Source organism: Phallusia mammillata, chromosome 2 (assembly GCF_965637545.1).
Source record: "Phallusia mammillata chromosome 2, kaPhaMamm4.hap1.1, whole genome shotgun sequence".
NCBI classification, from domain to species: domain Eukaryota; kingdom Metazoa; phylum Chordata; class Ascidiacea; order Phlebobranchia; family Ascidiidae; genus Phallusia; species Phallusia mammillata.
This window is the reverse complement of record NC_137253.1, coordinates 20,249,597-20,270,205: the sequence shown is the minus strand read 5'-3', so window position 1 is coordinate 20,270,205 and position 20,609 is coordinate 20,249,597. Positions and strand designations below refer to the sequence as shown.

Genomic DNA, 20,609 nt, shown 5'->3' with positions numbered 1-20,609 from the left:
AAGATAATAAGCTTCGGAACTCAATTATAGTCGGTTCGCGCAGTCTCCGTCGAGTAACCGACAAATTCCGCCATTTGTTTTCGCTCTCAACTCGCGCTGTTTGCGTAAGGGCAAAGTATGACAATCTAGTTATATATGCCGTAGTGTGCCCCGGTTGATTCGCTCTCTAGCGCCACACACACGGGCCACGCGCAATAAAATATGTTTCTTTTTTCGTTTTGCTCACGACAAGTACATAAGAACAGATGCACTCATATTTTTTTCATATCCGCCTACCTTGGCCAGGAAAGACAAAATGGTTGAGCTCGTAGAAGCTGGTTCACCTGATTCTGGATACAGAAGCAACAGTCCACGATGCGCTGCTGCAGAAGGTCTTGTTGAGAACACAGAAGAGTGGCCCAACAACTTTTCGGTAAACAACGATGAATTCACTTTAGCCAAAGATTTAAAGATCTCAACTCAATATAAGAGCAAGGATAGAACCCACCTGGTGGATCAGAACTTAACTTGTGATGATGGAAGTCAGTCAACCTGCTTAGGTGTTAAGCAGCGAAATGGTGCCAACTTACCAAGAGTGGATGAAGATAAGCCTGTCACCAGTGGCAAGAATTTTGCGAAAAAACGTAGATACGCGAATCGACAACTTGAGGACGAAAACTCGTCACCCGTCTTAGGTTCGTTTCTTCGGTCGTTTTAACCGATACAACCAACTCCCAACTGCTTTTTGTGAGAATAAATGGCAGTTATAGATAACACCGTTGATTTGTTTCTTCAGGTATAAAAATTTTGCCGGCGGGTGAAATTGCTTCGCCGCATGAAAACTTCAAAAGCGGAAATGTAACAAAAACTCAGACTTTAAACCACAAAGTCGAAGAAGTGACTGAAACATCAAAGGAAGGTAATAAGTCTATGTTCGCAGTGCGTGTTATATAACGTATTTAACTGGCGCTTTTTTATGTACAGGCTCGGAACATTTTATGTGTCGACTTTGCGCCAAAATACACAGCAATGCTTTAGAACTAGCACAGCATCGATGCCCACGAATTGTGAATGTCCGTTACGAATGCTCGGAATGCGGAAAGAACTTCGGTTGTCCTGCTAATCTCGCATCACACAAAAGATGGCATAAACCTAAAGGTGATCATTTTTCCTCAGTAAATCGATTTTGCTATTTAAATTCTTTCAGTTGCTGGTGTACAATCTTGTTATTAAATGTTTGAAGTGAAAACCCGACATTTTTCTAACAATGCAACATACGGAGGAATTTGACTGTTTTGTAAGGTTTTAAAAAATACTTATGTAGTATGCGTTAAACTTTTATTTAGAAACGCACATCAAAATATTATTGAAGGGGTAGGATGACCATCTATACCTAATATACTTTAATGCCTTTTTTATTGAAACCAACATATAGTGACAATACTTATCTATGTCCTCGATCATAGTGCGAATGTTATTGCGCGGTAGTATCTGAAAAATATTTTTTCCACGAAGTATATATCCGAACCATGCAAAAATATGTGAATATATACACACAAGACCATCCTATTCAAATCTGCCAGCCAAAGCTAAGACAAACATAAACGAAAATCTGCCAGCGAGCTTAACAGACGAGGGAAGTCTTTCGGCTTTCATGTGAAATTGCGAAAAGTTATTGTTACCGAGCTATGTGGCAGGGATTATAGCCCGTAGCCTGGCGACGTGTGCTCAATTGTGTTTGCCCTTCGCACCTTCCGCTGCACAGAAGCTGCACCATTCAGCGCCGCCCGACTCGAACAAAGGAATTTGCGGGGACGTATCGCCCGCGTTCGCGCGTTGATAACGAGTGCTTTGTTTTGTCTGGAATGAGCCAGGAACGCTTTTTTTTGTTGCTTCCAGCTGTTGCGCGCAGTATAAAACCAAAAAGCAAAACTTTGAATGGGCACAGTTCTGTTCAAGCAGTGTGTGGAATTGCGATGTAGATATAAGTATATTAAAATAGTTTCGGCTTCGTTCGTTACTCAACGTGAGTGTATAAAAACAGCACATGAACGCCTAAAAGAATATTTCGTACAAAAGCTTAAATCCGTTTTATTCGCTTCGTTTTGCTGATTTAGAAAAGCATAATTAGTAACGGCAAGCTAGACTAGGTTTTGAATGAAATTTGAACGTGAAAAGTAGGTTTTGATGTGTTACGTAGTTTTTCCAGACACGTAAGGTGTTAGATAGCAGTTACGTACTTTCATTTATGTTTATTGTAGCAATAGCTTTGGTTTACTTTGTGGGTGTTAAACTTAACAGATGATTAACTAGCAATATCGTATTTTTCAGCTTCGTGTAGTGATACAATGGCCAACCCTGAAGGCAAACGAAGAAAGTTGTCAGTTTCGCCTGTTCCTGCATTCAATGACATTCCTCATGCTGTTCCAGCACGTGAAAATCTGCAAGCTGCAAACCGTCCCAGCCCACTGGCCATTGTTTCTCAGGAAGAGAGGTCGATACCATCACCAAGCGTTCGCCTAAAGGCTATTTTCCCATGCCCTGGTTGCAAGCGCCGTTTTAGGCGTGAATCAAACCGTAGGAAGCACGCCCTAGTTAAACACGACATCGTGATTCCGTATGAGCCGACCACAAAACAAGAAAAGAAATTGGCCTCTCCTATCCCGAAGGAAGTGGTATCCTCGTTGGAGCGAGAACAGACGATGCCTGCACCACCAATGCGATGCAATCTCACAACTTTGGCACTTGCTGCGGAAGCAATAAATGGGGCGTCACTAACACGCCCACATGGACCAACAACGCCAAAGAGCGGAGGAACACAACCTCTTGATTTAACAAACAAAAGCACGACGCCTTTAAGCCATGGCGTGGATCAAATTTTAAACTTGTCAAAAACCAAATCTTTCGTGCCTTCGCAGTTTCCTGCTGTTAACAACGTTGTATCTGCACACCTGAAGCACAGGTTGTTACAAGGAAACATTGGCTTTATTCAAGGCGCAACTGGACGAGGTGAACAGCAGTTGCAAACAAATCATTTCCAACAGTGGCCTCACTACCATGCGCAGCATTTATTTACCGATTATCGGTACCTTGCTGCGATCGCAGCTGATAGAATGTTGGCATGTCAATATCGCATGTAAAACGATGTGCTAGTGCGAATAAATAAAACTAATCCAAACGGTTTGATTTAGATTAGTTTCTCTAGGACGGGAATAGCGTAGGTCGTAATAGTAAGCACCAGTTTCATACATTTTAGAAACACATTTGTTTTCATAAACATTTAAGAAAAATTCTGGATACTACTAATTGTTTTATATTTAACAAAAGCGATTGACTTAGACGCCACTATTATTACAAACATATCCAAATGAAGCCAAAGCAACTATTTCTATCACATCGGAAAAAACAAACAGGCCTAAATCCAATGGCGGGTTAACTAAGCGTTGCATGATATTAGTCTTCCAACGAGCAGCTGAATTTTCTATTTACTGCCGTTCTAAATTGAGTTGCTGCGAACCAACAGCAAATATAACAATAGCAAATAAGTTTAGTTTTAGGCTGCCATTACTCAAAACGCCCCCCGGATAACGTACAAAAAGATTTTTGAAACTTTAAGGCCGAACAAGTTTAATACCAACTAGTGTTTTTGCAGACGTAGTTTTTACTGATTCAAGTACAGAATTTAGCATTTAAATCTAAACTGGGACCTTAAAATTTTTTTAATGGTATGTTGAAATACGAAGGGACCAATGTTTCAGCAATGAAAAAAATTGACTTAAATACAAACGCTCATGTGGGTATCGAGCGATGTAAACTTTTTTAGCTCCGACAGGCTTAATTGTTTGTATTAGTTCGAAAAGGTTAAACGTTTATATGTATTTAAATAATAAATCAGCATTTAAGCGTAAAAATGTTGGTAGCTTATTAACATGAAAGTTTAATGTTTACGTGACATACGTATTGGATACTCGCAGATCAGATCGCCCTCGTTTGATATTTGGGTGGTATATTTTAAATTCTCCAAAAATGACAAAACTAAGATTGATTCTTCTAATTTACACAAGCGTTTTAAAATGCATGTATTTATTAATGTTTAGTTCAAATTGAGTTGTTAAGCGATGATTGTTCTCTCGACAAAACATTTGCCAAGAATGTGTCATTTCCGGACGTTAACCGATTCCTGCAATAATCGTTTCTGTGTTTGCATAATTGCTCTGCGAGTCGCGCGTGACCTGCACAAGCCGCTAATAAAAATGCGTGAGTATAAGAAATGTCGTGTTTCGGATTACACCACGCCAGTTTTGCGAAAAACTATACAAGAGACTTCGAATACATTCTGCGCGTGTCATTGTGAGCAAAGAGTTATTGTTTTACAGTGCTTAGGAAACAAGAATTGAAAATGAGATGGTATGAAAGGAATAAAAACTGCGTTTAGAGTTTAAATGCCGAAAGTGTAACTTTATGTTATCCTAGGCCTAGGGTAAACTTTTTGCATTATAACATCTTGGTGACACTTGTTTGTGATAACCGCTTGAAAAGTTTTTGATTTCTGTCGTCGACTAGACCAGTGCAATACACTAAAGGGAAATATCTTATGATTTACCCAAAACAACCACAACCTGAAGAAAGTGAAAGTAAAATAAAAAAAGCACGTTAAAGCGAGTTTTTTTAGGGCAAAATACACTATAATAATGCAAAGATGTTAAACTTATTGTGGCCGTTGAAAAAGTAAAAATCAAAGCAAATGTTTACAGGACTACGTTTTCAAACTTATACTTCTGCACTACTGATTTCAGACGTTGTTTCAATGAGTAGAATCATATGCTGACCTATTAGGCGGAAACATAAATAAAACTGTCGCAAGATGAAAGGACCGTATCTTATCCCGTTTTGTACCCAGTTCAAAGACGAGTGGCTCAAATCACTTGAAGATGGCGCGAATTCCACCGTCACCACGGCAGCAACGTACGAAACCTCTGGTGCTCCGGAGTATAAAACAGTTTGGGAAACGCTTGACCCTTCGTGTCAACTTGCTGCGAATGTAGTAATTGCATTTGCTGGCGTTTTGTTAATTTGCTGCGCCGTTTTCAACATGTTGACAATTTTTGTGGCCATTCACAAAAGAGCAGAAAGGTCGTTGACCAAAGAAGACGAGGAATCTGCACAGCGAATGATGACTTACAAGAAATCCATTTGGGTAAACCAAGGCCGAAAATAGTTCTTTGTGGTCACGACGCTTATGATCGTTATAAACTCTAGCTCTTTTGGTTTATTGAAGAGGCTGTTGTGTCCAACAATATTAGCAACTTTAGAAAATCCAAATACCAAACATAATAAAATCTTAGACGTGAAACTGCTCATAATTTTTGACACTCGTTGATTGCGAAAGTAAGACAACTTAGACGATGGTGAGATAACATTAACTACTGTATTTAAAAACGCTTAATCTAATCGTGAATATTTTGGTACACGTTTCGTTGTTTATGTTTATTTTTAACCCCTAAACATGTTTAAAACAAGTTTTGATTTTGTTTTAGGCCCAGACGATGTTTCTCTGCTCGTTCGCGATGGCAAGTCTGGTGGCGGCCTGCTTCCTTCTTCCAACGTTGATGATAACAGCTTATGAGATGATGGCGTTTAACGAAACCCCAGCAAGCAGTTACCGTCTCTCAACGGCCAAACATGTGTCGAACGCAGTGTTTCACTTCATTGTGGCATTGAGTTTGTATTCAAGCATTGGCGCTGTTTGCGAAAGGTGGATGGCATTGATTCGGATTAAGCCCCATATGTATTTGTGCAAGGTTTCAAATCCGATAATAGAGCTTAAAACCAAGATGAAAATGAATAGAAATTCGGTGAAGGAGCTGAGATATTCAATCAGTTGTCTCTCCCGTTTGCCTCTGTTGCTGTACTTGCTTTTATCGTGGGCAGCAAGCTTTGTTTTGGCGGTCGTTAGTGTTATCTACGGCCAAGAACGTTTCCTACTTTATGGAGATCATCTCCAAAATAGGGTTGACGAGTTTCACCCTTTGTCCAGCTTTTTTACAATCCCAGCCAACCGGATTCGAACAATGACTATAATATACATACTGATGCTGTTTGTGCCTGCAGTTTTCCTCGTGATTTGCATTGTTGCCACTTCAATAGCTTTGCTGAAGACGAAAAACAACGCAATGCGACTAAACAGCTACGAACAAGCCCAGGCACTGGTTTACTTTCAATCCCGACAGGAAAGCAAACCTACCTCGGACGTGAAGACCGTCGACAGGCTGGCTAGGAATTCGAGCTTGAGAGTTTCACAGGGTCGAGTAAACACTGTCTCTTGCAAGGAAAACGTGTCGTATTCTCACAAGCAAGAACACACCCAGCAAGTTATGTCCAACTGCCAGGAAGCTGACCTCAGCGCCATCATAACCGATAGCATTCAGATGCATCAAAATGCTGGCGCTAACAAATCCCTTGATACCCGAATGCCTCTTCCACCTGATTGGCTTAAGTATCCGTCAATCAAACGAAGTGATACTATGGCGTCCGCTGTTAAAGTGGAGGACCTCGCTACCACTCCTTTGTCTGTACCGTACGACAGCGCTGTGTCGTTTTTCGGAGAAATTACGGAAGCAAAAGCTACCTTGTGTACTTACTCGGTGGTGTATCTTCTTATGTTGCCTGTCTACTCGTTAATTGCTGTTGATGTTTTCGGAGACCCAACAGGCGTTCTCAATTTAGAAATGCCTTACTCTGCCCTTCAGTGGTATAATGCGTCGGGTGTTCCATCTTATGACATTCTTCACGTAGTTTCATTTACAACGACTGATTTTGCTGTAATATTTATGTTTCTGTACATGTTTGCCGGAACACTGCCATTTTGCCTTATGGCTTCTCTTTCGCCTTCCTTCAAAAGGGCTGCAAAACAAAATCTAAAATGTCCATCATGCAGAAAATCGAAGCCCAATATCACCAATGAAAAAATATCCCTTGACGCCGTATCTTCTCGAAGGAACAAGGAAACTTCGAGAAGTCGGCAACAAAGAAGAGATGATATCTCTCGACGTCGCCGCACACCGAGGAAAAGTTGGATGAACAATCACGCGGATTACTGGCAAGCATTCAGTCGCCGTTCTCAAATTCCGCCTGATCACACTTGGCGACCAACGAAGCGTCCAAGAAGCAGTTACATTGACAATACTGTAAATATTGATGAACGGTTTGAAGAAGAAATATAGATTTTCTCGGAAAATCTTATGTAGATGCCCACACTACCGCTTGTTAATAGACGATAAACTATGTCATATATTTGGGTTGTTGTGAAATCTTAACTTTTTTCCGATGTTTTATAGTAAAGGGTTACTATAGCAAGTAGTTCATCAATTGTGCAGACTTATACATAAGATTTGCCTTTTGCTCTTTTAGCAAACTATGCTGTACATTTCTTTAAATAAAGTTGGCTTGTGTCACAAAGTAAAACATGTCTAAAAATAAAATGTAGTTCTGCTGAGTTTAGTAACTGAGTATGAAAAGTTTTGTATCGTAGATTTTTTTCAAATTCTTTCCCAAAATCTAATGCATCAGCCCCTTGGGAGTCATCAAAATTACTGTAAGAAACTAGTAAACTACTGGTCCGAAGTAGGAATATGTAGCCTACCCCTCCTTTTTTGTAAAACAGATGCGTAAAAAATACACAAACAGCGCTTTTTTGTTTAACGTAAACCGAAGTAGAACTTGCAACAGAAGAGAACTCGTTGCATGGGCAGGATCTGCTTCTTTGGTCAATATAGGCCTATTTGAAATTGTGCGCGTTACTTGTTGACTTCTGTAAGCTGCGGACTGGTTGACTTGATTTGACAGTTCAGACAAAACACTGCTTGAAATAAAAATGGCTTTTATCGTAAGTAAAAACGTACGATCACTAAAGCGTATGATGTTTGCATTATGCGTTTCTTCAATTTGCCAATCAAAATATCTTAACATATGTACATGGCCAATAAGTTTACGTTGTACGTTTACGTAAGTTTTATAGAGAGGGTGCCACAACCTATTGGAGACCTTAAAAGTGAGCAGAATCTTGACACTAAGATCTTGCAATTAGTACTTGTGATAAAAACTGCAACAATTGGTTTCTTTTTCTTCATCAGGTCAGCCCATATCGGGATATTTCTGAAGTACGTACTCGGCTCTTTAACGCTATCTATCTGTTTGCAATTTTACTGATGACTTGCAAACTTGCACTGTAGTATGTTTTAAGTAAATAATTTATTTAGATTGAAAAATGGTAAAATAAATTGCGAATTCGGATGTATACGCTCTATTTGACCTTTGCTCTAGCGTTTTAACGTAATCAATGCAGTAAGAAAACAGGGGATTTTCCCTAAAATTCTAAATTGAAAGTTTGATCTAAATTCCGCTTTAAAATAATTTAAAGTTTATTTTTTTGCTTTAATAATGTTCGTTTGTTTTCTTGATGTAACTTTGCACAAGTAAAACAATTCAACTTGCTTTTACGAGAAAAAAGTTTTACGCTATTCGGTGACGTCATCGAATTTCATTTGCGTCAGCACAGAGTCACAGACATCATACGCCGGGCTAATTTAGTTCACAGAAGTAAGTGCCAATTCGGATGTGGTTAAGCCTGTCGTCGCTTGGGCCCCTGGCTTAAGATAGAATATTAAGACATGAATAAAAACAAGAATATACACAATCCCTAACTGCTATAATAAGGAAATTGTTTGTTAATAAGTTTATATGAGAAGGCTAGATTTTGTTTAGTTTTAGTCATGTTAAATGTATGACGCTACGTTTGAGATAGTTTGTAGATAAAAAATGACAGTTTGTACACGTTATTGTTTAGTTCACGATTATGTAAGCCGTTAACTTTTGGGAATATTTGCATTGTGTGTTTTTACGCATTTACCTTTCTCTTTGATACAATAAAAATTGTATTTGGAAAGCAACATGTTTATTAGCAGTTAGCACATTACACTGGGCTTTCAGTGCAGAATCATATTGTCCATGTCTTGGCACTTGAACTGAACCCTATGCAAAATGTGTCTTTTATATGTGGGTTGGTTTTCTCAGAAGTTTTATTTGGTTTTGGCAAAAACTCTGAACTTTTAAATTACTTTTAACATATTGCTTTCCTCAAATTCACTAGTGCCCCAATTTTAGCATTGTAAAACAGAGCTACAGTGTCATTGATACCAGCTACCTACATAACAAGAGTTTCAAAAATATGTGATATGTATTGACACTGTTATAAATTTGAGTGTTGTTTTGTGTATTACTCAAAATCTGACTGCTTTACAAAGTTTAATAAAAAGGGTATTAACAATATAAGTTAGGTGACCAGTTTAGACAACTTAAGAAACGGAAAACAGCCAAAAATAATAATTTGTAACGTTCAGAAAATGTCTGTTATTGTATGTTCACACACATGCCCACATGTCCTTCAAATAAAGTACTGTTTTATATGAAGTAACACAATGATTTCTGTGCACAAGGGTTTAATTTAAATCAATTCATAGGACCTATGTTATTGGTGCTTTAATCACTAAAGTTTCTAAAACTCTGCCCCAATTCAAACATTACACAAAGCATGGAACCATCTATTGTAAAGGAAGGTTGGCTGATGAAAAGAGGTATTAGTTAACTACAATTTCGTAAAAAATGTGAAAACAGATAATGCAAACATATACAGTATATATATATACATTTTGAAAATGTTTTTAGCCACAAAAAATAACATAAACAGATGAATTTTTTAATCCTTGGACACTGATTGTTGTGTTTTGTTGCAGGAGAGTACATCAGAAACTGGAGGAGGAGATACTTCATATTAAAGACAGATGGATCATTTTTAGGTTACAAAGAGAAACCAAGTCCTGATAATCATCAAGAGCCTTTAAACAACTTCAGTGTGATGAGTAAGAACATTTTTATGTTTTTGATCTTGTAAACAATTTTCAACCATTTAAACACAAAACTGAATATATAAAGGTTTTTAAATCATGGCGATTTCAAGTTTTGTTTCAGTGGATTGTATCTTTTATATGGAAACAGCATTTTCTTATGGTTTGTTGGCATATATTTATTAGAATCCCAAGTTATGAGAAAAGATGCCCAACGAGACAGCACCTTTGTGTTTATTGTGCGATGTCTGCAATGGACAACAATTATAGAGAGAACATTTACAACATCATTAAGTGATGACAGGTATGTTGTTGTACAATCACCAATTTCATACATTGTCTTCTTTCCTGCTGTTGTTAAAGCAGAGCGTTTCATAAGGTCCTCTGGGCAATTAGTGCAAAGTGTTGGTACCAGACTATAGCACCTTGTTTATGGTTTCATCAGTGAATGAATCGGCAAGTGATATGCAGTATGACTCACTTGGTGGATGATTGCTTGTTTATCGGCACTTGTTTTTAAACACTACTGCAGCTTAACCAATTCAGTTAAGCGTTGCATTATGTTTTAACTAATTTCTCTAAATTCCTTTCTTGTGTCACTAAAGTTTAAAATTTACAATTTTATTCTGTGCATAATTGGTGCTGTTAAAACAAGCAGTTTTGTGGAAATTTTACCAATTTTTGGCATTAGCCAGGAGTTATGTATTTCTTTTAAACTTTTTCTTGCTTAAAATATCTAATGACCAACCCCACAAACACAATACGATGTAGTCTAAAATAGGCACACCACATGACCTATTGCTGTTGTTTTGGTCAGGGAAGGATGGATGAAGGCAATTGAACAGGTCAGTGACCAGCTCCAACACTCACCAGAGGAACAAACATCCACAGAAGAAGAAAACAAGAAGCCATCACACAAAGTGGTAATTTCCATTTAATTGCCCTTGTTTCCTGTTGGGGGTAGTAACTTTTGCTCCATAACAATTTTAAGCCAAATATTTTTCAATTGTGTTTTAGCAATGTTTACCAGTACTTTTAGTTACCTAAAGTTCACTAGTAGATAAATAACTGGTTTATAAACTCTGTCGGTATCAAGTATCTCAGCATGATGAAAACATTACATTTTTTTGCTATTATGCATGATCATGTGATTTTTTGGGTGTTTAACTAACAATCAACTTAAAACTTGTTTAAAAGAAAATAACCAGTTTGAAGTTTTTAATAACTCATGAACATGGTAATTTTAACAAAATCAAACATCTTTGCTTCTGACAAAATGTAAGCTTCAAAATTAAAAACATTAGAAAACAGTCTTAGTATGCTGTACATAGGCTTCTGATATTGTTCTCGAAAGAATAGTGGCATATAAGCCCCTCCATTTAATACAGAAATGACATATTAATGTAACATTGTCATGTAATTTCCTTTTGCTTGTTCGTATAATTAGGCTTTTGACGAGTGAAACCTGTGACTATGCAAATACTTTCAACAGTTTTTGTTTTTGCTGTATTTTTTTGCTGTCACAAAACCAAACTTGACTTGTAAAATATCTGGTTGTCACAAATGTAATATCCCTGTTGCTTCTTTGACAAAGCTTCAACAAAGTGCTTTCATCAAACCTCCAAAAAGTGCCAAGGTATGAAAACATCATGCCAATTGATTGGCTCATGCTACAAAGCCTTATCAATTGTGTGTTTTTAGTCTATTCTGTCATTGGATGTTTTGTTTGTTTCATTCAAGAAACAAATTTGCTGTGTGAAATTCAGTTGAAACCAAAAATTGAGCATGCATTTCTCTATAAACTTGATTTAGCATATGTTCACATGTACACAGAGACAGAGTTTGTATTCATGGTGTGTTTTTATACTCAAACGGTTGTTAAATTGACTCATGGTTGAAAAGGAAACTACATGCCTACTCAACAACAGGTCTGGTTTAATTTAAGGTTGTTGACAAGATCGGCCACAGTGATTTTAAGGCAATCACCCTAACTGCAATTTTTTTTAATCTATCTGGAACACAACACATGCAATTCACAAACAGTGTTTGTTACTCTTTCTGTGATAGTTTTGAGTGTTTGGTATTTCTTTCAGTTCATAATGATACAAGTGCTTGCAGTTTGGTATAATTTGTCACATGTAACTGTACAGCTCTGATATGTTAATATGCATGAGTAGGATTAAGTTCAGTTCAGTTGCTTAGAAATATAATTCTGCTTCAGACAATGATTTAAACCAGCTTAACAGAACTACTGGCTTATTTTCAAAAATGAGTAAATGCGAACTGTCAAAATAAATCATTTTTTATTTGCAGACACTAAGTGACTTCGAATTTTTGGAGGTTCTTGGCAAAGGCACATTCGGTAAAGTGATCCTTGTTAAGGAGAAAAAGACAGAAGAGTTCCATGCCATGAAAATTCTAAAAAAGGAAGTGATTGTGGCAAAGGTATGCAATGCATGCAATTTTGTCTGGGATATCCTCATAGCGCAGTAAACAAGTATGCTGGCTTGTTGTGGTTTTGGTTTTGTAACTCTGCCAGTTTATGATTCATAAGTTTTGGGTTTAATAGCAGAACACCAACCATAACACTACATTCCTATTGATCCCCATTCAAAGGTATTTGGTTGGCTATAAAAACATTACATGCCACCTGTATTCCTCCCTGGTTCTTCTATATAACCAACAGCACCGCATACACACTTTCCTTATCAATGCTAAATTTGTCATGCCAAGGAAGATAAAATGCCCAAATAGGTCAAACTGACGAGCTGTAACTAAAGCCTACATTGTGTTTTGAACAATCCCACTTATAACATTGGTTTGTTGCTGTTGTTAAATTCTGTGGATGTGGAGTTATTTGTTTGCACTAGAAATGCCAAGCTAGTCGTTTGTCACAGTGGCAGGTCATTGAACTGATGATGTCAAGTGAAGCGGACAGTCTAGACTGAGTCATGACGTGACATACCCGCAGTCACACCAAAATTCACTGTACAATTATTTGTGAATGACTGTGTACACTAGATATATTTTAATCACCAATGTGAAATCAAAGTTTTTATATTTACCAATGCCATTCTGGTGAGTCTTTTTCTGGAAGACAGTTTTTAACTCTGCCAAAATTCTTGTCAAATAAGGTAATCTCGTACATCTAACAAAATTAACATGCCTTGGGGTTTGGCAATCTTTCAATTCAGCATGCATACTGCTCTTATTGGCACATAACATTCAATTAGAAAACATATACAGAGGGTTTTAGTAAGTCTTTATGTAGAGTTTTCAATGACTCAACTTTAAGGTGGACGTTGTTTCCTGGCAGCAATCGTCGACCTGCATTCATGCCATAGTTCAGTCGGCGTAATATGTTTCCGGCTGTGTATTAACAATGTTGTTTGGCAGTACTTCACATGTACCACCACTGATCCCTTCCTTACAGTGTTTTTTATATTTCCAGGATGAAGTCACCCATACCCTCACAGAAAATCGTGTATTACAACAAACAAGGCATCCATTTTTAACAGTAAGTTCTTGGCATTTCATTTTAAAATTTTGACAAGCTTTGTTAAAACTTGTGCCTCTAGTATTATTACTACATTATACTTGGCTACATAGTATTTTATAAAAATTTATCAGTTGTACATCCTTGTTCATTTAAAATCATTTTAAAATTTAATTATTAGGAATTATGAGTCAAAACATTTGTCTATTCACTGTCATGTCATGCTTTGGTTGTTATTCTCAACCTACCACATGTGGATTAAAAACTGTTACGCGGAAAAAGGCAAAATAAACTGTTTTCATAATGGTTGACACAGAGTGAAATAAAAACATTAGGTTTGTTTGGGGAACTGTACCAGTAGGTGAAACAATAAAACCAAGCCCTGCAAAGAATAACATGCCCTAAACAAAATTATAACAAACCCACTCCCGTTGTACCTGGTGAAAAACTATTCGTTTTTTTAATTTCCGGTTGATGTTGGTTTAAAATTGGCCATGTGTGTATAAACCAAGTGTTGACTTTCATTTTTACTTATCAAACAGGCACTCAAGTACTCGTTTCAAACAACGGACTATCTCTGTTTTGTGATGGAGTATGTAAACGGTGGAGAGGTAGGCAAAACAAAATGGTCAAGTTCACTCGACTAGAGCACTTGACAGAAAAAAATGTTGCTACAGATTTTCTTTCACTTATCGAGGGAGCGAGTATTTTCAGAGGACCGAGCAAGATTTTATGGTGCTGAGATTGTTCTAGCTCTTGATTACCTGCATCAACAAGAAGTTATATACAGAGATCTAAAGGTTAGACAACATTCAGATAAACTATTAACGTTAATGTGTCCAAATTATTCTGTGTAATAAAGGAACAAAATTCTGTTTCATTATGTGACATTTACCTGTACTCATTAAATGATGTGTGTTTACTTTACCTTAACTTAAAATTCCCAGCATTTGTTTGATTATGAATGTTACCAAATCCATTGTAAATAGCATCTCCAATATAAAAACATGAATTTGGAAATACCCAGGCTTGTGGATACAGATTTCCCATTTAAAGTACCGAAAGCAGTCAAATATTCATTTCTATGGACTATTTTGTAAAATATCAGTTGTAACTTTTTTCACCGTAGTTGGAGAATCTGCTTTTGGACTCTGAAGGCCACATCAAGATTACAGACTTCGGACTGTGCAAAGAAGAAATTCGATATGGATCCACAACCAAAACCTTCTGTGGCACACCAGAATATCTTGCACCTGAGGTAACAACACTTTACTACTTTATTTCTAGGCAACCACAAACCATGGGTATCCAGCTGTTTGCACGTAAGGACAAAACTTTGCTGTAGTTTTGTATTTAACCAACCTTCTGAGATATGTTACTGTGGTTCTGGTTAGGTATCATACATGGTTACTGTGTATATTGGTCCGTTGCTATCTGTACATGTGCTTGGACAATGTAGCTGAACCCCCATAATATATTTGGCGCTTTTTTTAGTTGGTTTATTTCTCAATGATGTTATCATTGGGAAAAAAATTATGTTGTAGCTTTGTCAATAACTTTACTTTCTAAGACAAATTTAATTTATACATTACAAAATTGAAACAAACTTATAGCTTCATCTATGTGAGTGTACAAAGCAGTGTTTACCAGCCTTTGGTAGAGCTGCAATCCTTTTACAAATGTATTAGGGTTATGAACCCCAACATAAAGTTTACATAAGCTCCCTTTGAAAGTGTTGTTCTCATGGACCCTCTGTTACATTGCCATGGATTTCTAAGGGGTTCGCTATTCTCATGTTGGGAACCACTGTTATAATAGGACAATAAAAACACTGTGTTTGCATGAGTGGATGGGCGATAGTTGATTAGTCAAGATTAAATGAATGCCACTAAATCTGTTGTTTTATTGTTATTTACCATTTTCAAAAATGCTCCAATATTTATGGATAAAAGCATAGTTTTTGTTAACAACATGCTGCCTATGTCCAGGGGCATGGGAACTTATATCCAATAGTATGATAAAGATACTATTAAAACTTGAAATTGATTTCATGTAAATGACTATGTGGTGATTTTTCCCCCCAATACTCTGCTTCATACGTTTTATCGGCAGCCAACTCAGCACTAGGCAACTTGTTGAACTGATGTGGTGAACTAGTTTGTGCTGCTTAAATTGTATTTAATATACCATGTTGCTTTAGTAAAGTGTTGCAAGCAAATATAGAATTGAACCCAACCATCAGGGGCACTTCAATTTTCGCTTGCTTACATAATGTAGATATTGGCCTCAACCACACAGCATGTGTATGTACGCACGTTTGAAAATCCGTGACTCTTGTAAGTTGTTTATCTCAAGCCAACTTGACCCTTAGTCCACCCTACAGCGTGGCGCGCGTGCGTGACTGGTTGTTTTGCGAACTTTTTGTACAAGGTCTTAACTTCTAATTCCTGTAACCAGAGATAAGAAGCCACACCTGTTGTTTTTCGAGCCGTGGTTTTTCGCCTCATGAAAGCGTAACAATGGTGGTTGTGACGACACACTCTTTGTTTTTGTGTGGATCGCAAATGTGGTTTCGTTTTGGTTTCGATCACAGTGATCGCGCGTTTGTTGTTTTTGATGTGAAGTTTCACGATGTATGTGACTTGCCATTCTCGTTAACTTTAAGATACAGCGAACCTCGGTTAATCCGGACCCGTTTGGATCCAAAATTTGCCGGATTAACCGATTCCGGTTTGTATTGTATCATTGGTTAACTGTACAACAATAATATTAGCTCACACTCACCGAAAAGTAGCAAATGGTTAGAAGCAAATTAACACTGATGGCTTTAAACTAGGTAAAAAAAATTTGACAAACAGCTTATTAGGATTAAATAAATAAACGTACAACGTTCAGCAAAACGTTGGTCGAAACTTTTCTCCATTGTTTGTTTTCTCAAACCTAAACCAAAGCAACAATAAACATCTGGTGTTATTCCGGAAAACGCTTGCTTCAAAATTGATGTGCATGGACATTTTCCAGGTGCTGGAGGACAATGATTACGGTCGTTCAGTTGACTGGTGGGGTCTGGGCGTAGTCATGTATGAAATGATGTGCGGACGCCTTCCTTTCTACAACAGAGATCACGATGTTTTGTTCGAACTGATTCTCATGGACGAACTTCGCTTCCCTTGTGGTTTGTCGGGAGAAGGCCGCGGACTACTTTCCGAACTCCTCAATAAGGATCCACTTTGCAGGTTCGTGAAACATGCCTTGGTGTTTATGAGACCTGTTTCTGATTCACCGGTTGCTACTAGGTATGTAGCCAGTATGAAAGACAATCCAAATAGTGTATTTTGTTTGTTTTAAAACTTAAGTTGTCCAAACGATGCTAATCTTAGCAAAAATCAAATACAACAATAAAAACTTAACAACATTTTGTACTAAAAGCGTTTTTCATTTGCTTCAGAAACTTTCACTATTCATTCGATTTTATAAGATAAAAATCACACTTAGCACACTTTAAACACAACGGGTTACATTAACGCGGTAAAACAGAACCACGTAAAGTAGGTTTTACTACGTGTTCCAGCATTGTAAAGCACCGCAGTTTTCATTTTTTGTCGGTTAACCTTTGACGGGTTAAGTGGTTGGAAAACGCAGTGTTCTAGTATAGTTTTTCTTGTAACATCTTTTTTATCGAAATAAAACAAAGGCTCTAAAGTTTCGATTGAAAAAGAAAATCATTGGACACCGAAGAAAACCAAATATTTTCGTATGGTGCATTTATTTAATATTTGATCATTGAGAGGAAATTAGTAGTTATTTCTGGCTTTCCTCTGTGCCCTGGAATTTACGTGGAAGCATCAATCACTGGTACTCGATTCCCCATTCCGTCGTAACGTTTATAGACACAACTATTCGTGCAGAAAAAACTCGCCACATGTGCTATTTGTATGCCACAGATGGCTTCAAACAAAGTAATAATAAAATACCTGCGATCTCATCCATTGTTATTCGTAAAATTTCAAGACCTTACGTTTTCTCAAATCGTAAATAGCAACGGGATCGTTATTATTTGGTAGTACTCAGGAAAGCATAAATATAATCGACTATCGGTGTTTACATTTTGTAACGTGTCACACATCAGACAATGAATCTGGCGTTGTGTTTGCGCGTAAAATGTTAAACCGAAACTCAACGGCAACATGATATTGCAATAACAGCTGCCTTGTTTATTAGCAAACAATGTGCGTATACGGCACTACCAAGTATACTTGGTGTTTGGAGCTGTGCGGATGGTCTTGGCTACGCTTTGTAATTAGAAAACGCCACTGTAATTATTTTGTTGCTGAGTTAGGCGGGCCTAAAATTGCGGCCCGAGAAAGAGCCCTACTTATAACTCTGTTGTGATATGTGTAAGGCCCATCTCTTATTTGTGCGTATTACGTGTGTAATGATTGGAATTGTTATTGGTGTTTGTGGGGTTGTAAGTTTTGTTTGAGGTGAGAATAATTGTTAACCAAACAACGCTGTAGCGAGAGCCTATTTCGATGTTATTTGCCAAAACCAAATTCATGTATGTTGGCATGTGTGAAAAGAATGTGGAAGAATGTAATGGTTGTCGATTGTCAACTTCTAAAACTTATATTGTTATGACTCATTACGTCGCAGGTTAGGAAGCAGCGCCGCCGACGCGAAGGAGGTGATGGCACATAAGTTTTTTGGCTCCATCAACTGGAAAGACATCGCCGAAAAGAAGGTAAACCACGTGACACCGTCGCTTTTTTTCTATTTTGGAAACTAGTAAATTATAACCCCCCTTAACTTACACCAAAATGAGTTTAGATAACAAAAGATTTTGTGACTGATTAGGACAAAAGACTGATGGTTCATGAAGTTACCAAAATTAAACTTGCGGTTTAGAAATGAATTACGAATATGATAGTTGGGTTTAATGGTTAAAAACAAACCGTTGGTGGGAGGATTATGTTAACTAGCATTAATCATTTACTTTCTGTCTGTGAGAAAGCATGTGCGGAAAAAATATACACGGGATAGAATAATTCAAGTTTGTTGCCGATCCGCAGAAATGTGTGATTTATTGCAAAAACCACACATTTTCTTCCAGGTTACTCCTCCTTTCAAACCCCAAGTGACGTCGATTAAAGACACCCGATATTTCGACAAGGAATTCACCGCGCAACCTGTTCAACTCACACCACCTGATCACTGTGGGTTTGCTTTTGTTGATTCGTTATTTGTACAAAAAAAAATTAGCTGACAAAGGTCAAACACATGCAATAAATTATTATCTAAGCAAGTTTCGTTTTTTGACGCCAAACAAAAACACATTATTATTATTTCTGCAGCTGCGTCATCGATCGATGACGTCAGTCGGCCCCACTTCGAAGCATTTTCTTATTCATCAAGTGGAAGTCACCTGCTAAGATAGGTCGCAGTCCTTCCCGACATTCTCCAAACATAGGACGAGATGTTGACCGTCTCAGTCCAGGCGATGGCGCCACTGAGCACCCACTCGCCCATTTATAGTCTCTTTCGACTTCGTGGCACTTTGCAGTTGCTCCTCGCCCTCAAAGAACCTTAACACATTTCGCTTATATTATACATGAGAAATATATCTATTCATCGTAACGCACATTGTACTTTTCCTTCGCCACGTTAACATGTCTTGCACGAACCTGCTGTGCGACATTACATTAGGGATTGGTCCAAAAGGCAGCTGCTCTGCTCGGTAAAATATAACATGTAACACTTGTTCGTGTTTCTTTAAACTGACCGCGCGCTTTCCGAATAACAGAGATTAACAAAACAGCGTAAACACGCCCCAAACCTTCTATCAAAAATGAAATGTTTTCCTGTTTCTGTGTAAAGGGCATCAGAAAGTTCTTGTTTGGGGCTAATACCTCTGGATCCATCATCTATACATCACTGAGTCTTTACCCAACAACCGTACAGCGCTATCAAATAATGAAATGCGCGTTCGTTTCAGTTGATGCCTGACAGAATTAAGTGTCGGCTAATCTGATGCCAACCCCCGTACTTATCATTTCCGTCCGATAGTATCTGCATCTTTTTTGCATAAATTTGTTTGCGAACAGTTTCGTGTTATGCTTTTGGTTCCAAATTCTCCCATTTGTATCTATTGTTTCACTGTTACTGTCGGATCTTAACATTCGTTTCAATTTGTGTCAGTCCGTGTCTCTTATTTCGACCAACGCTTTGTTCTACGCCACTGAGTTTTAAACATCAAAAACCGTTACTGTAGTTTACAAAATCTCATAACTTAAGAAGACAAACAAAAGATCACTAAACAAGTACATTCTACATTTCGCACATTTTATTGAGTTGCTCATAGATATATGACTTATTGAAGTAAGCTATCTTGTCATGTATTCTATTTCACGGAAAATGAGCTATGTTTTACAAGATGCAGTGTTGATCCATACACTGCGCGTGCAAGGTGCGTGCTTTTCTATTCCTCACATAAGAAGATTACCAAACGTCGCTTTATACATATTCTTATCGCTTATATTATTATTATTCGTACCTCGCCCTTTTTAGCGAGTTGACCCAACGAGGTTTTCATGTGTTTATTTTTTTTCGGTGCTTATACTAGAAGATTCGCCTCTATTACGAAAACTCTCAGCAAAATGTTTTCCTTCAAAAATCACCTTGACTCTGTAATGAAGTCAAAATTGTTTAGTTTCTTTTGCTGAAGTTTGTTTCGATTTTGCATATCTTGTTTTTTCCAAACTTTTTTGTCGTGGAATGGAAAGTAAATGGAGACTATTTTTTTTATTATCGAAAGCGCTTATAAACGAATCTTCTTATTATCGCATGCTGCATCGCTTTGGCATCTTTGAGCCGAAATCTTCTATTTCTTTTAGTATCTTATAGCATGCCCTTTTTCGCAGCTGTTTCGTGCTTTCATTTCGCGGTGAACGTTTAAATTTGCATCGGGTTTAACTTCGCCAGTGCTGTGTTTAAACCACTGGTCAATGCTCGCGCGCTTTTTGTAAGTTATGGCCGAGTGATTTGGTATATTTACTTGATGTTTGTGGCGCCGGAGCATTGTGCCGCCGCCCTATCAATAGTGAGGAAACTTACTGAGTGTGAAGCTAAAATATACGAGAGCATCCTGAAATTGCTTTTTTTGTAAACGAAGTTTAGAAAGATGGAAAGCCGTGGATTTTGTACATATTATGGAATAAGCATAGGCGACTATTTTT

The 20,609-nt window shown here is 37.6% G+C and overlaps 3 protein-coding genes across 4 annotated transcripts; all 3 read left to right on the top strand.

The window, feature by feature from the left end:
* The first annotated feature begins 264 nt into the window (after positions 1–264).
* LOC145214966 (uncharacterized) lies at positions 265–3,157 on the top strand. The gene is made up of 4 exons (XM_080083611.1): positions 265–674; positions 776–898; positions 964–1,137; positions 2,311–3,157. Exons 1-4 carry the CDS (start codon positions 296–298, stop codon positions 3,117–3,119), a joined length of 1,485 nt encoding a protein of 494 aa, XP_079939737.1. The 5' UTR covers positions 265–295; the 3' UTR covers positions 3,120–3,157.
* A 78-nt stretch (positions 3,158–3,235) lies between these two features.
* Positions 3,236–8,203, top strand: LOC145214965 (uncharacterized). The gene is made up of 2 exons (XM_080083610.1): positions 3,236–5,176; positions 5,517–8,203. The coding sequence occupies exons 1-2, from the start codon at positions 4,844–4,846 to the stop codon at positions 7,200–7,202; spliced, it is 2,019 nt and encodes a 672-aa protein (XP_079939736.1). The 5' UTR covers positions 3,236–4,843; the 3' UTR covers positions 7,203–8,203.
* A 1,247-nt stretch (positions 8,204–9,450) lies between these two features.
* LOC145213698 (RAC-alpha serine/threonine-protein kinase-like) lies at positions 9,451–20,524 on the top strand. Of its 2 annotated transcripts, XM_080082065.1 has the most exons (14): positions 9,451–9,611; positions 9,771–9,896; positions 10,068–10,185; positions 10,699–10,804; positions 11,476–11,517; positions 12,195–12,326; positions 13,333–13,398; positions 13,920–13,988; positions 14,055–14,177; positions 14,507–14,635; positions 16,399–16,613; positions 18,031–18,118; positions 18,488–18,590; positions 18,729–20,524. In XM_080082065.1, exons 1-14 carry the CDS (start codon positions 9,569–9,571, stop codon positions 18,809–18,811), a joined length of 1,443 nt encoding a protein of 480 aa, XP_079938191.1. In that variant the 5' UTR covers positions 9,451–9,568; the 3' UTR covers positions 18,812–20,524. The 2 variants fall into 2 exon arrangements, with proteins under 2 accessions (XP_079938191.1, XP_079938192.1); XM_080082066.1 differs by lacking the exon at positions 11,476–11,517.
* Positions 20,525–20,609: the final 85 nt, after the last annotated feature.